At 32.5% G+C, this 13,606-nt stretch overlaps 2 protein-coding genes and 2 non-coding genes across 12 annotated transcripts; 2 read left to right on the top strand and 2 right to left on the bottom strand.

Moving 5' to 3' along the window:
• Positions 1 to 126: 126 nt before the first annotated feature.
• TRNAS-GCU (transfer RNA serine (anticodon GCU)) lies at positions 127 to 208 on the bottom strand. Its single transcript has one exon. It is a non-coding gene; the product is annotated as a tRNA-Ser (tRNA).
• Positions 209 to 754: 546 nt separating this feature from the next.
• On the top strand, positions 755 to 4,562 carry LOC107628982 (uncharacterized). Of its 7 annotated transcripts, none has more exons than XR_015907380.1 (6): positions 755 to 949; positions 1,688 to 2,795; positions 3,206 to 3,240; positions 3,322 to 3,566; positions 3,662 to 3,764; positions 4,121 to 4,562. XR_015907380.1 is itself a non-coding variant. In XM_088508903.1 (5 exons), exons 2-5 carry the CDS (start codon positions 1,776 to 1,778, stop codon positions 3,662 to 3,664), a joined length of 1,260 nt encoding a protein of 419 aa, XP_088365029.1. In that variant the 5' UTR covers positions 790 to 949; positions 1,688 to 1,775; the 3' UTR covers positions 3,665 to 3,882. The 7 variants fall into 7 exon arrangements, 2 of the variants coding, with proteins under 2 accessions (XP_088365029.1, XP_088365028.1); XR_015907383.1 differs by having other exon boundaries at positions 790 to 949; positions 3,322 to 3,523; XR_015907384.1 differs by having other exon boundaries at positions 802 to 949; positions 1,679 to 2,795; positions 3,322 to 3,523.
• Positions 4,563 to 8,129: 3,567 nt separating this feature from the next.
• Positions 8,130 to 12,366, top strand: CR4 (crinkly4). Of its 3 annotated transcripts, XM_088507195.1 has the most exons (4): positions 8,132 to 10,053; positions 10,291 to 10,694; positions 10,966 to 11,365; positions 11,597 to 12,366. In XM_088507195.1, the coding sequence occupies exons 1-4, from the start codon at positions 8,868 to 8,870 to the stop codon at positions 12,151 to 12,153; spliced, it is 2,547 nt and encodes an 848-aa protein (XP_088363321.1). In that variant the 5' UTR covers positions 8,132 to 8,867; the 3' UTR covers positions 12,154 to 12,366. The 3 variants fall into 3 exon arrangements, with proteins under 3 accessions (XP_088363320.1, XP_016187129.1, XP_088363321.1); XM_088507194.1 differs by having other exon boundaries at positions 8,130 to 10,694; positions 10,981 to 11,365; XM_016331643.3 differs by having other exon boundaries at positions 8,131 to 10,694.
• Positions 12,367 to 12,405: 39 nt separating this feature from the next.
• TRNAT-UGU (transfer RNA threonine (anticodon UGU)) lies at positions 12,406 to 12,477 on the bottom strand. The gene has a single exon. It is a non-coding gene; the product is annotated as a tRNA-Thr (tRNA).
• Positions 12,478 to 13,606: the final 1,129 nt, after the last annotated feature.

Here is a 13,606-nt window from a genome sequence, read left to right as displayed (position 1 = left end):
GCGACGTAACTTGAACACAACTTGTCTTCAAAGACGCGTTGATAGGTTGATGCACATTATAAATTGAGCTTCATATTTGTAAAAAAAAATTTTATTCGAAATTATAAATTAATAAAAAAAAGTGAACGACGCCTGAGAGATTCGAACTCTCGCGGGGAAACCCCATGTACTTAGCAGGCACACGCCTTAACCACTCGGCCAAAGCGTCTGGTTGATACTTAAGGAATTTTGAAATTGTAAATTCTAGGATCTGAAGAAACATTTTCTTATTTTTTTCTTTACCTTAGTAATCTTTTCTTTTTTCTAACAATAAACCCTTCTGTTAATTGAAAATGAAAAAGAAAATTGTTTGAGCAAATTATAGTTAAAAGCATTTCTGGACATTTTTATTTATTTATGACGGGGAAATTTCTAGATACCAAAACAGGATAAGGGAGCTGGTGTTCGAAATTCAAACATTTGAAGAGCAGAATGCATTATCCAACTCCAAATTCCCAAAAAAGAGTAAAAGACAAAAAGTGGAAACACAATTCGTTTTGCATGGGAACACGCTTGACTTGGGAAACTACGTAGCCTTATCCATTCGTTTCATGCGTACCCTTGATCTGTGACACGTGTCCCGTTGCCAGAGCCGTACCCATCGTAAAGCCATGCTGCTTACAGTAGATCTGTCCGCACAGGAACGCAACCATTCAAACTCAGAAACGCCCCAAAATATACCCATTATTTACGAAAGTGCCACTACTACCCTCTCACAGATTTGAACTTGGAACCTTCTTCGGCTCCTTCGCTCCATTCCTTGCGTCAACTCTCTCACTCTCTCTCTCTCTCTCTCTCTCTCTCTCTAAGCTAAGCTTGAAGATCCTAAAGCTCCTCAACTTTTTTCTGCTTTCTTTCTTATTTTATGTTGCTGTTTTCTGCTCACATTTTCAGTAAGGTTTCCGATCAGGTATTGCTTCTCGTTGCTGCATTTTTTTGTTCTATGCTTTTGTTGTTTTCAGATTTCGTAAGATAGATTTGAATACACGGTGTTCTTATGTTTTCATTTCTCTTCTTTAAGAGGAAAATCTGATTTGGCAGGTGTACTTGGATGTGTCTTAGTTTTTACTTTTTTAGTAGTAACAATTTAAGACAGTAAAAAACAGAACTGGAAAAAGCAAAAAAAAAAAAAAAAGAAAAAAAAGAAAGAAAGGGAATTTGCAATTGCAGTGTGTTAGTGTTCTAGGAGATATGTCAATGTCTATAACGTGTTTGTGTGTATGTTGCTGCTGTGTTGTGATAAAGTTAGTAGGAATTATTGGCTATTGTAAGTATGAGATGGGGTTGTTAGGACCGGGAAAGGGTATAACGAATTGCGAGTGAATTTGAGTGAAGGTTCGGTGAGGGTGACAAGTTTCCTAGACTTCCTTTCGAGCATTTGAAGGGATAGTAGATTTATTGCAATTACAATGTATGAATTATACAGCAGGACAGTCTTATGAGATGACAGTCTTTTAGTCTTATTTAATTTTGTACTTAACCGTTTGGAAGCTGAAAATCATGCTTGAGTTTAGGATGAATAGGGATTGCATATTTTTCCCATTTCAGGGTGGATGATGTGGTAGAGTTGTGTCATCTTTAATTGCATTTTTTATTTTCTTTGTAATCCTTGGGAGCATCTCTTATGTAATCATTTTAGCAAATGCAGGAGGAAGTTTTGCTATACAATATATCAAACAGCTCTGCAGAATAGTAATATATAGCTAGGGAAAAGATTTTATTTTCGCCCAGGTAAAATGGGAGAGAGCTTAGTGCAGAACTTTCATCAAAACAATCGTGGAACTGTAGAAGCAGGTGCACCTTATGTAGACAAAGATTTTGCTTCTTTAATAAAAGAAGCTGCTGAAGCTACTCCCTCTTCTTTTGAGTTCTATGTTTGGTCAGACAAGGGAATTAATCTTCATGTTGATTTAAATTCATCCCCATCAGATTGGACTAACAGGTTTCGAAATGAGGTTCAAGTACGTGAGACTATGTACGGAAACAAGTCCTGGAGTCTCCGGCAGGATCTTGCTTGCCTAGGAGGGAGCGCTACACAAGAAAGATGTTCCTTGTGGGATGCAAATCCTGTCCAAATTGATGCTCATAATGGACTGGCTAAATCTTCCTCAAGCTTGAAATTCACAAAAGATATTGTTGTAGAGTTAGGCCAACGGAATAAAGTTGAAAGCCCATTAATATCGGATTCATTAACTCCATGCAGCATGAATGTGAAAGCAGCAGCTAATTCAAAGCAGGTAAATCAATGCTCTGCCTTAGCTGAACCGGATGTTAATGTAGTAAATAACTTAATGCAAGATCAGTCCACTCTCTCAGCTGAAGAAAGTTATGGTGTACCTAGCAATTTTATTTTTGGTGCTGAATCTTGTGCTAAAGTTGCGTCTAAGGCCTTCTTTGATTCGTATGCTACTGGTACTCCTTTCAAGTCACTTTGTGATTCTGTTGGCAACTCACTGTCAGATCTGGGGACACTGGCATATCAAGCTTCAAAGCCTGATGATGAATGTTTTCAAGATTGTGATCTGCTAAATGATTCTTGCTTTGTGAACCCTGGGGTGGTGTGTCCAGGTGCTTCGTTAAGCAGTTCTATGGAGCTACAAATTTCAGAAGCTGCAAGTTGTCATAAATATCCATCAGTTTCACTCTGTGAAAATGATGGATCCCTGGATTTAAGTGAACCAAAGAATACGTCAGATACAGAACAATGTGGCCCAGCTATTGATGGGAACAATTTTGCAGCATTAACTGAAGAATGGGTATAGTGCTTTCTCTAGCCTTCATTTTTGTTTTTTTTTTGGTTTTTTTTGGGGGGGGGGGGGGGGGTGTTTCTTTTTTGGGGGATCGAAATGGTATATTAGGTTTGTTGTGGCTGGACTATTTCAACTCAGGAATTCTTTCTTTTGGTATCACCACATAAAATATATTTTGATGGCTATTGTGCTGTAGCTAATTAGCTTTAATACAAATTTCCATGTTTGCTCGATGTTCTGCCTAGGATTATAATTATTTGCACAGAAATACACCTTTAACAAGGTATATGCTAAAATATGAAATTCACTTGTATTGGAAACCTAGACAGTTTTGATAATCCTTTACAAGCTTCTTGACTTGTTTTTGAGTGTGTATTACTTATGTGTAGTATGATAAATATCCATTGTGTTTGCAGGTGGGGATGAGTGTCGATGGCAGAGAGAGTTCAGAGTAATTACTCTTCTTTCTGAAACTTTTTTGGTGTTTTTAAAAGCTTTCATGCAATTGAGCATATTGATACTGTGCTTTCAGATGCTCCCAGTTAGATGATCGAGTTCAGAAATCTGGCCAAGGTTATGATGATCAGGGTTCTAAAATGAAGCTTTCCAAAAAGAGAAAATGCGACTCTGAAATTCAAGCCTCAAGTGGCACACCTGTTACAAGAATTTTAAGGAGCATGAAGAATACTGTTGCAAGAATCCTGCCTAGAAGATCCATGCGACGAATGTCGAAGGTTTCTTTGACATTCTTCTGACGTATTGTTACAGCGTTTATATGTAAAAATTATATACTTGCATGGCAAAAAGAAAATGGTTTTACATGTACGAGTTGGTGATTACATTCTAATGCTTTCTGTTTTTTTCGTATCCAGTGAATTCCTGAAATGCTTCGGGTGCCACTTGGAGGCATTAGTTACAGATCTTCCAGTGAAATTATCATCCACGGTTTGGAAGTGGATGAATGAAATTTACTAGGTAAGAGCATCCTCTTATTCCTCTATATTCTAGTTTCATGAAATTGACTACTACTTTTAGAGGAGATATTGGATAAATCAAAATTTTATTTTCTCTTGAATCACAATCCATTACTTTACTTGTTTTGTCTTCTAAATCAATAACTTGGTAAAGAATCACTTTAAAAGTGGTCTTAAATGTGACAAATCTTTTGAAGCATATCAGAAATTAGAAATAAGCTAGATTCTTCAATGCCAATAATTTCTTTTCTGCTTCTCTACATCAGGATTATCTTCTGAGGCCATCTAGCTCTAATAAGTAAAGTTACATCAATTGAAATGCAAGATTATGCTATTAATGATGTTAATTGGCTGCAGGTTGCTTCATTCTTTTGGAAGAGTTAGAAACTTAGAATCACAGAAAAATAAGAATGCGAGGTAGCTACTTTGGGTAAATTCCAATTAAACAGTTAGAAAGTGAGCCATATAGGTCTTTCTATTTTTGGTATTTAGAAAAACAACTATTGCATCTTTTTTAATGTTTTTCCTTTGTGACACTATTGCTTGTTGTATATGTATCTGATTATTCATCATTGGACTTGCGAAGCTTTGATCTGGCATATTTAATTTTGTGAACACATGCAGGATAGGACTGTCTTTTTACCTATAGTTTGGATACAGTTGTCAGTAGTTGCAGCTATTACATGTATATCTTTCTTCTCTGTTCTTGTGGAAAGTGCACCCTTATCTTTTAAATATGTTCTTGTTAAACAGCTTATATATAGTTATGTTGCTGAGCATAAGACTCATGCAATTTTTATTCTTCTTCTTGATTATATAACTTTGATTTTTATCTATATTTGGAGTGAATTTGGAATGAGGATAAAAAAAGGGAAAAAATTAATTAAATTATGAATAAAAATTATGTGCAAAATAAGTTACCTGGATGAACTAGCACAACTCGCCAAATCATCAATATAATTGAACTTGAACAAGAAAGAACATGTGATTTTGTGGATCATCACGTGAATATCACGAGATTTAGTGGCAACTTTATTGCATAATCCATTATCTCATTTTTATTTTTTGAGTTTGTGTTGACTATAAAAAATAAATAAACTCTTTGAGAAAGCGCTTATCAAAAATTTATTTTTATGCGTATTGTCGGAAAGACCATATTATTAAAATCTGATAAACTGATTATTCATTTTAATGATGCAGCAAATCTATGACGGTGGAATATGGATACTAATAGTATTAATTAATTAATGGCCACCAACCATCCAATGATGCAGACATGATAATTTAAGCTATAATTTAAGCTTGACTTAGTATTTGTTTGGACGTCTTTATCTTGATAAAAAAAATCTTTTTTTATTTTTATTTTTTAGCATGGTTAGCAAATTTCGAGTAGTAAAAGTAAAAACAATAAAAAAATAAAAAATATTTTTTTTGAAAAGTTCTAATTTACATCTTTTTTTAAAATATCTTTTTTTCTTAAAAAAAGATATTTTTCATGTAATAAATAAATAAAAAAATATTTTTATATTATTATATCTAAATATAATTGATAAATAAAAAGATCTTTTTGCATGAGATATTAGGGGTATCCATGGATCGGATCCGATCCGCATATCCGCAGTGTTTATCCGAATCTGATCCGAAAATTGCGGATATGGATCCGATCCGCAAGGTTTTCGGATCGGATCCACACACTAATCGGATCGGATTGCGGATTTTGTGTTGGTATCCGCATATCCGCGTATCCGTAAAAATAAAGAAATAAATAAGTAAAATATTCTTTTTATGTTTTATTTTAACTAATAATTATCATATATGTTAAATTATTTTAATTTATTATTCGAGAAAAGTATGTTTAATATTATTTTAAGAGTAAACATATTTAAAAGAATAGAAAAAATAAATTTTATTGATATTTTTTTAATAAAAATAAGCTTTTAAAAATATTTTTGTATTTTGCGGATATATCCGATATCCGATCCGCTTTGCGGATCGGATAGGATCGGATCCAACCTTAAAAATTACGGATATTGGATCCGATCCGCAGACACCCCTATGAGATATTCAAACATAAAATTATTTTTACTTTTTCATAAGATTTTTTAAAAAAAAAAACTAAACATTTTTTTTTTTCTTAAAAGCTCACCTATACAAACCCTTAGCCCAATTTGCAAGTTTAACTGGTTATTAAGGTCCCCACCAAGTTTGAATAGTGATTTTCCTTAATTAGTGTCTCAATTTAAGGGCGCAACCTGAAGTTTGTAAATTGATCAGACAAGTGGGTCTTGTATCAGTCTTTGATAAAAGACACAAAAAACAACTGAAATCTTATTGTGAAGGGTTTTACTATAGATATGCATTAGGGGTTCCAATTGTATGTAAAACTGTAAAGGTGAAAACTTAGGTGCAGTCGACTTCACATGAAGTTAATACCTGAAAGTCGTTAGATATAATTTGACTGATTTTACTAAATTTTTATCTAACGGCTTTTAGATATCAACTTCACGTGAAGTCAACTTCACCTGAGTTTCCACCAACTATAAAACATGTTAATTAGTAATTTTTCGAGTTAAATTTTTATACAGAGTTATTACAAAATTAATATTTTTGTATACAAAAATTGAGATTTTCTAACAAATATGCTAAGAGTATATAATTAATATTGTTCAAATTTTTAAATTATTTTTGTTCTATAAAAAAAGCTTTACTTTTGTATTTTTAAGGGAATTTGTTAACAAAATTCAAAAGAAATTTAGATTAACATTACAATGTGTCAATATAAAATTTTATCATTGATAATTAGGAGACATTAAATTTAGTTTTAATTGCGGTCCCTTTTCTTTTTCTTTTTCCAGTGATTCATCATTTATGGGCAGTTTATAAATTCCCTAATCCCTAGTTTTGGACGCGCCATGCCCTAACTAACTCATTATTTCATTGTCATCTGGTACCTACCTTGGGTTAATTTTTCTTTTTCCTTTTTTAAAAAAAAAAACAGTGTAAAATGTAGTATTAAAGAAGAAATAATTTTACCGATAAATAATGAAAAAATACCAAAAAGAAGAAATATTGTGAGTGTAAGTCAGTCTTTATAGGAGTTATAGAAAGTAATTTACAATGACATTATTACCTCTAAGCTAAAGTTTAATTGCATCTATATAAGGGCATAAAAAGGACATGCTCAAAGAGAAGATTCATTAACCAGTCCAAAGACCAAAGTAAAAGAGTGGAGGAAAAAAAAAAGCAGGAAATTAATGAAAAAATAAGTGATGATACACTTGTCACTTGGTGAGAGTGGCGATGGTAGTAGCCATAGAGGGAGCCGGAACATGAAAGAATTTAAATGAAGTAGGGACACATATCAAATATGTTGAGTCTTGAGGTGTGAGGTTTGGTATATATTATTGTACCAAGCTAAACCCACATATATATTCTGTTATTTTTTTTATTAATATACTGAAATATCAATACATTATATTCAGATATTTAAATGTTAAAATAACTTGATGCAGAAAAAATAAAATAAAATAAAAGATTGTATGTGCTATTATATATTTATATATATTTGACACCAAAAAAATTATTTATTTAATTTTTTATGAATTTAATTTTAATATATTAATAGTATAAAATTTTTTTATGGTTATTCAATAAGATTTATACGTTTAAATGATTGACTTTTGAAGTATTGAATTTGAATTTTTTTTATTTTTTGTGATACAATTATATATTATTGGTTATCTGTCTAAAATTCTTTTATACAATAAGAAAATAAAATTATATTTGTAATTATTATTTTTAACTGAAATTTTATTTATTTTTCAATGATTTTAGTTATATATATATATAAGACATATTTTAAAAATACTATAAAAAATTTTACTAAAAATTATTGAAAAAATAATATTTTTATATTTTTAATATATTAGATATATCAACAATTTAAAAAAAGTTTATTATTATACTTTTTAAATATAACCTTAAAACACAATATATGAATGTTTTTTCCAAAACCATATAAGTACATAAATAGAAATAAAGAAAGAAGGAGAGAATGGTAAGTGCTGTATTATGGCATTATAGTTTGGAAAGATTTTTAAGTGTATCATCGTATCGGTATATCAGTAATTTTTAACCGTTGATCTTAATTATATATATTATATATTTTTTTATAATATATATATATTATATATATGTTTTTATAATTAAGATCAACGATTAAAAATAGCTGTCACTACGACATTCACTTGAAAATTTTCCTATAGTTTGGGCATGAAAAGGTCATTTTTGCATTTATGTTTTACAATAAATGTGTTCACCAACACTTTGCCCATAACGTACACAAGTAGCAGTTTTCTCTCATTTATTGCACCACCATCTCTCTCTCACTCTCTCCATTAATCTCACTCTCTTTACCCTTCTTCAACAACAATCCATCCATCTTCTATATCCCTTTGATGATCAACTTCAACTTCAACTGCCAATTGCTAAATACTTGCATTGAAGAAAAGGTTTCTGACTATTCTTAACAAAAATGTGAGTTCACACTTTCATTAACTATATACTATATAGAGCTTTCTTCAAAGGACTCATCAAAGCATAGTTTCCACCAGTTAGTTAGTTGTTGATCTAGTGATGAGTTCAAATCAAAGTTCATTGAAGCAGCTAGCTCTAGCTATGGTTGCTTGTAAGCTTTTGAGATGGCAAGTTTATCTTTCTTCTTCTCACCAACTCATCATCAGCAATATGCAAGGTTTTACTTGCTTACCCTAATAAGCATACATAGAAACAAAGTGGGCATGCAGAAGAAGATCCACTACATTTCTTAGCTATTTGTTTTGTTTTGTGTTGCATCAAGCATAGCTAGCTAGAAAGATGATAACTTGTGTTGAGAGAAAACTTCAGAATGATGCGAAGATCCATTGCTATTGTGTTTTCATGCATTTCTAGCTAGCTATACAAAGACATGGAGATTGTAGGAACAGAAGTTTGAGGTAATGGCAACAATAGCATTGTGGTGTTCTATGTTTATTTATTCACAATGCTGAGCAGTGAAGATTCTAGACTTTATTGTATATGATATTTAGATTGGGTGTGCATCATCATGGGGTTCTCAGTGAGAGACTTGTTAATCTATGGTTTGAACATGCAACTGTGGTTATTTTTTCATGTGATGGTTCTATCATACTTGTGGTCACAAGTTACAAGTCTTGGATCCATGTCTTCCATTGCAATATCTTATGGAGAACAAGGTTCAGTCTTTTGTGGTTTGAAGCTTGATGGGTCCCATACTGTTACCTGTTATGGATCCAACACAGCCATAATCTATGAAACACCATCTCATTTCTCATTCATTGGTCTAACTGCTGGTGATGGCTTTATATGTGGACTTTTAATGGATTCAAACCAACCCTATTGTTGGGGTAGCAGTGGCTACATTGAAATGGGGGTGCCTCAACCAATGATCAAGGAAGCTGAATACATAGACATCAGTGCTGGTGATCACCATGTATGTGGATTGAGGAAGCCATTAACTGGAAGATTCAGGAACACTTCATTTGTTGATTGTTGGGGTTACAACATGACTAGGAGCTATGTGTTTGATGGAATGTTTCAGTCAATTTCAGCAGGTTCTGGATTCAACTGTGGCCTTTTCTCTCAGAATAGGAGTGTGTTCTGCTGGGGTGATGAGACTAGTAGCAGGGTCATTACTTTGATTCCAGATGACAAAAGATTCCAGAGAATCTCAGCTGGTGGATACCATGTTTGTGGAATATTGGAAGGTGTGAAGAATTCAAGAGCTGTTTGTTGGGGAAGAAGCTTGGATATAGAAGAAGAAATCTCAGTTTCAGTGAAACAACATGCTGGTAGTTATGGTCAAGGTAATGTTGATTTGGCACCAAGTGATCCAATGCTATCTGTTGTTGGAGGAAAGTTTCACGCATGTGGAATCAAAAGCTATGATAGGGAAGTGATTTGTTGGGGATTCATCATCAAACCAAGCACACCACCACCAAGTGGAACCAAGGTGTTTGAGATTGCTGGTGGTGATTACTTTTCTTGTGGTGTTCTTGCTGAAAGATCTCTTATGCCTGTTTGCTGGGGTGTTGGTTTTCCAAAAACACTACCTTTGGCTGTTTCACCAGGAATGTGCAAGTCAAATCCATGTCCTCCTGGATTCTATGAGATTGATCTCCAAAAAGGTCTTTGCAAGTCAACAGATTCAAGAATTTGCATTCATTGCAGCAGTGGTGATTGTCCATCTGAGATGTACCAGAAGAGTTCTTGTGGTGTGAATTCTGATAGAATATGTGAATATAATTGTTCTTCATGTTTTTCATCTAAGTGCTTATCAAATTGCTCATCTTCTAATTCTGAGAAGAAGAAAAATGATGATAAGTTTTGGGCTTTGCAGTTACCAGTTGTTATTGCTGAGATTGCTTTTGCAGTGTTCTTGGTTTGTATTGTGTCGTTGACTTCAGTTTTGTATGTTAGATACAAGCTAAGAGATTGTGAGTGTTCTTCAGGAAGGTCAAAGGTGAAGAAACTCAATGGTGGTTCTAACAGCAAGAACAGGACAAATTTGGAGGAGTTCAAGATCAGGAGGGCCCAAATGTTCACCTATGAGGAGCTTGAAACTGCAACTAATGGATTCAAAGAAGAATCCATTGTTGGGAAAGGAAGCTTCTCTTGTGTGTTCAAGGGTGTTCTGAAAGATGGCACTGTTGTTGCTGTTAAGAGGGCCATAGTTTCCACAAACATGCAGAAGAATTCAAAGGAGTTTCACACAGAACTTGACTTGCTATCAAGGTTGAACCATGCACATTTGCTGAACCTATTAGGATATTGTGAAGAAGGAAACGAAAGGCTTCTTGTCTATGAGTTCATGGCCCATGGTTCCTTGCATCAACACCTTCATGGACCAAATAAGGTGCTGAAAACTATAATAACACAAATACTTCACTTTTTTGTGCTACATTTCCATGACTAATTAGACTATAGTAGTTTAGTTTTGAAAGATTTAAACGCTGACAATTTAACTTCGAAAGAACTAAATAAGCTAGTGTACCATAGCTTCTGTTCTTTCGAGAATTAAATTGTCAGCATTCAAATTTTTTGTGGAGCTAAATTGGTAGTTTACTCTCTAATTTCTTAGAACAATTATCGTATTCAATACCTGTATTCATATTAATGCAACATAGGTGTTAAAGGAGCAGCTAGATTGGATAAGGAGAGTAACAATTGCAGTCCAAGCAGCAAGAGGAATTGAGTACTTGCATGGATATGCATGTCCACCAGTGATTCACAGAGACATAAAATCATCAAACATTCTCATTGATGAAGAACACAATGCAAGAGTTGCTGATTTTGGCTTGTCATTGTTAGGCCCTGCAGACAGTGGTTCACCACTTGCTGAATTACCAGCTGGTACTCTTGGTTATCTTGATCCAGAGTACTATAGGCTTCACTACCTCACCACAAAATCTGATGTATATAGCTTTGGTGTTCTGTTATTGGAGATTCTAAGTGGTAGAAAAGCCATTGACATGCAATATGAAGAAGGGAACATTGTTGAATGGGCAGTGCCATTGATCAAGTCAGGTAACTTATGATATATTTTAACTCTGCAAATAAATTGTCAAGGATTTAAATTTTACCTTATATATACAGTAACCCATTAGTCAGCTGCAGACACACAACAAATTAATGTTTGACTTGTCGGTTGGGATATACCGTGAAAATATACATATTGTTGTTCCCACATCATATTTTTTAGTAAAGTTGTCATATTTATTTGTATCCAATACTCATATCCTTATTGGTGCAACATAGGTGACATAGCTGCAATATTAGACCCAGTTTTGAAACCTCCTAGTGATCTTGAGGCCTTGAAAAGGATTGCAAATGTGGCATGCAAATGTGTGAGGATGAGAGGGAAAGAAAGACCTTCAATGGACAAAGTAACAACAGCATTGGAAAGAGGGTTAGCAATGCTAATGGGAAGTCCTTGCATTGAGCAACCAATTTTGCCAACTGAGGTTGTTTTGGGAAGCAATAGGTTGCACAAGAAATCATCACAAAGATCATCAAATAGATCAGCTTCTGAGACCACTGAGGTAGCAGAAACTGAGGATCAACGGATTGAGTTCAGGGCACCATCATGGATAACATTCCCAAGTGTTACATCTTCTCAGAGGAGGAAGTCTTCAGTGTCAGATGCTGATGTTGAAGGAGGGAAGAACAACAACAATAACATTAGTAATAATGCAGAAGTGAATAAGAATTTGGGAAATGTTGTTGGTGTTGGTGGTGATGGTTTGAAGAGTCTTGAGGAAGAGATTGGACCTGCTTCTCCTAGAGAGAGGTTGTTCTTGCAACATAACTTCTAAGTTCTAACCAACCATATATATCTTCTTGGAGGAAACTTTTAATTTGGTTTCATTTCTTAGATGATCTTGTTCTTTGTATTTGTTTAGATACTTGTTGGGGAAGATGAAAATGTGTATGGAAAGAAAAATTGAGTTAATTTTGCTAGAGAACAAAGTGATTCTACCACTAATGTTTACTAAAGTTATATTATATGTTACATGTGTTTTGGATATTGAAGCTAACCGAAAAAACCCAAGGGATAATTGATAAAATGCCCTCACGCAGGATCGAACTACGGACCTTCAGTTTACAAGACTGACGCTCTACCACTGAGCTATAAGAGCTTGTTAATTTTAAATTCTTAATTAATAATAATTATATTTTCATACAAATTTTAGAAGTAATCCCACACAAATAATGTTTTCTGTAAATTAAACATCGAATATATAAAGTAACATCTCTAACCAATTTTTGTCGGTTAAGTTCGTCGAAATTGATATGATACCAATCAATAACATAAAATTAAACAATATAGTGAGTAGTTCAAAAAGACTATAACAATAATTCTAAAACTTCATTTAAAAGTTAAAATTTGTATGCTGGAATTACTATAATTTTTTGTTTAAAAAATTTGCTGAAAATTGTAGTTATCCCATGTTTAAGTCATGTTAAATCATTTTGTAAAATCTTTGTAAAGTTAAAACAAATTAGATATTTAATTTTAGTAGTCTTATAACGTGGACATCTCTTTTCGTTTCTATTAATGAATATTTTAGTAAAAAAAAATAATTGCTTCATTTATTTATATTATTTATAATATTTATGTAGTATCCATATCATAATTTATTTTAAAAAAATATAATATTAATTAAATTTTATTTACTGTTTTGAATTTTAATTTTTTATTTTTAAATTTGGATTAGATTGCTGAGTTCAATTAGGTTAATAAAGAAATTGTTATATATTTGACAAAATATGGTTGAATTTAAATAACAATTACAGAACAATCAATAAAAAAATTATTGATGAATTGTAAAAATCAATAGCAAATTAAATAGTTAAAACATTAAATAAATTGATAAAAATATTTTTTAATGGCAAATTTATTATTTAAATTATATTATTTTACAAGTGTGAAAGGCTTAAAGCACTTGTCATGCACAAAAACATTTGAATTTACATTAATGTTATTTATAATTTTTGTTAAAAAAATATATGCATAAAAAAATAAAACCAATTAAGTGTGTTATATATCTTATTAATTTGTTTAAAAAAACTAATAAAAAATAGAAGAATTAGTATTTTTTTTCACACGGTACATCTCTTTGTCATGACAAAGTTTCACAAAATTTATATTTTAAATATTTGATGTATTTATATTTATATACTCATATGTATGACAAAGTAGATTAAATTAAATAATCTATATTTTATAACTGGAATCTGTATGTGTATGTATGTATATATATGTCA

This window comes from Arachis ipaensis, chromosome B3, assembly GCF_059453495.1.
Source record: "Arachis ipaensis isolate K30076 ecotype BB chromosome B3, ASM5945349v1, whole genome shotgun sequence".
Taxonomy (NCBI): domain Eukaryota; kingdom Viridiplantae; phylum Streptophyta; class Magnoliopsida; order Fabales; family Fabaceae; genus Arachis; species Arachis ipaensis.
The sequence above is the reverse complement of the archived record's forward strand: the minus strand, read 5'-3'. Positions and strand labels throughout refer to the sequence as shown.

Excerpts from the sequence above, each read along its gene's own strand:
- LOC107628982 (XM_088508902.1), top strand. The coding sequence starts at position 1,776 with ATGGGAGAGAGCTTAGTGCAGAACTTTCATCAAAACAATCGTGGAACT. Across the intron at positions 2,796-3,205 it reads CAGCATTAACTGAAGAATGG|GTGGGGATGAGTGTCGATGG; the intron begins GTATAGTGCTTT and ends TTGTGTTTGCAG. Across the intron at positions 3,241-3,321 it reads GATGGCAGAGAGAGTTCAGA|ATGCTCCCAGTTAGATGATC; the intron begins GTAATTACTCTT and ends CTGTGCTTTCAG.
- CR4 (XM_016331643.3), top strand. The coding sequence starts at position 8,868 with ATGGGGTTCTCAGTGAGAGACTTGTTAATCTATGGTTTGAACATGCAA. Across the intron at positions 10,695-10,965 it reads ACCTTCATGGACCAAATAAG|GTGTTAAAGGAGCAGCTAGA; the intron begins GTGCTGAAAACT and ends AATGCAACATAG. Across the intron at positions 11,366-11,596 it reads AGTGCCATTGATCAAGTCAG|GTGACATAGCTGCAATATTA; the intron begins GTAACTTATGAT and ends GGTGCAACATAG.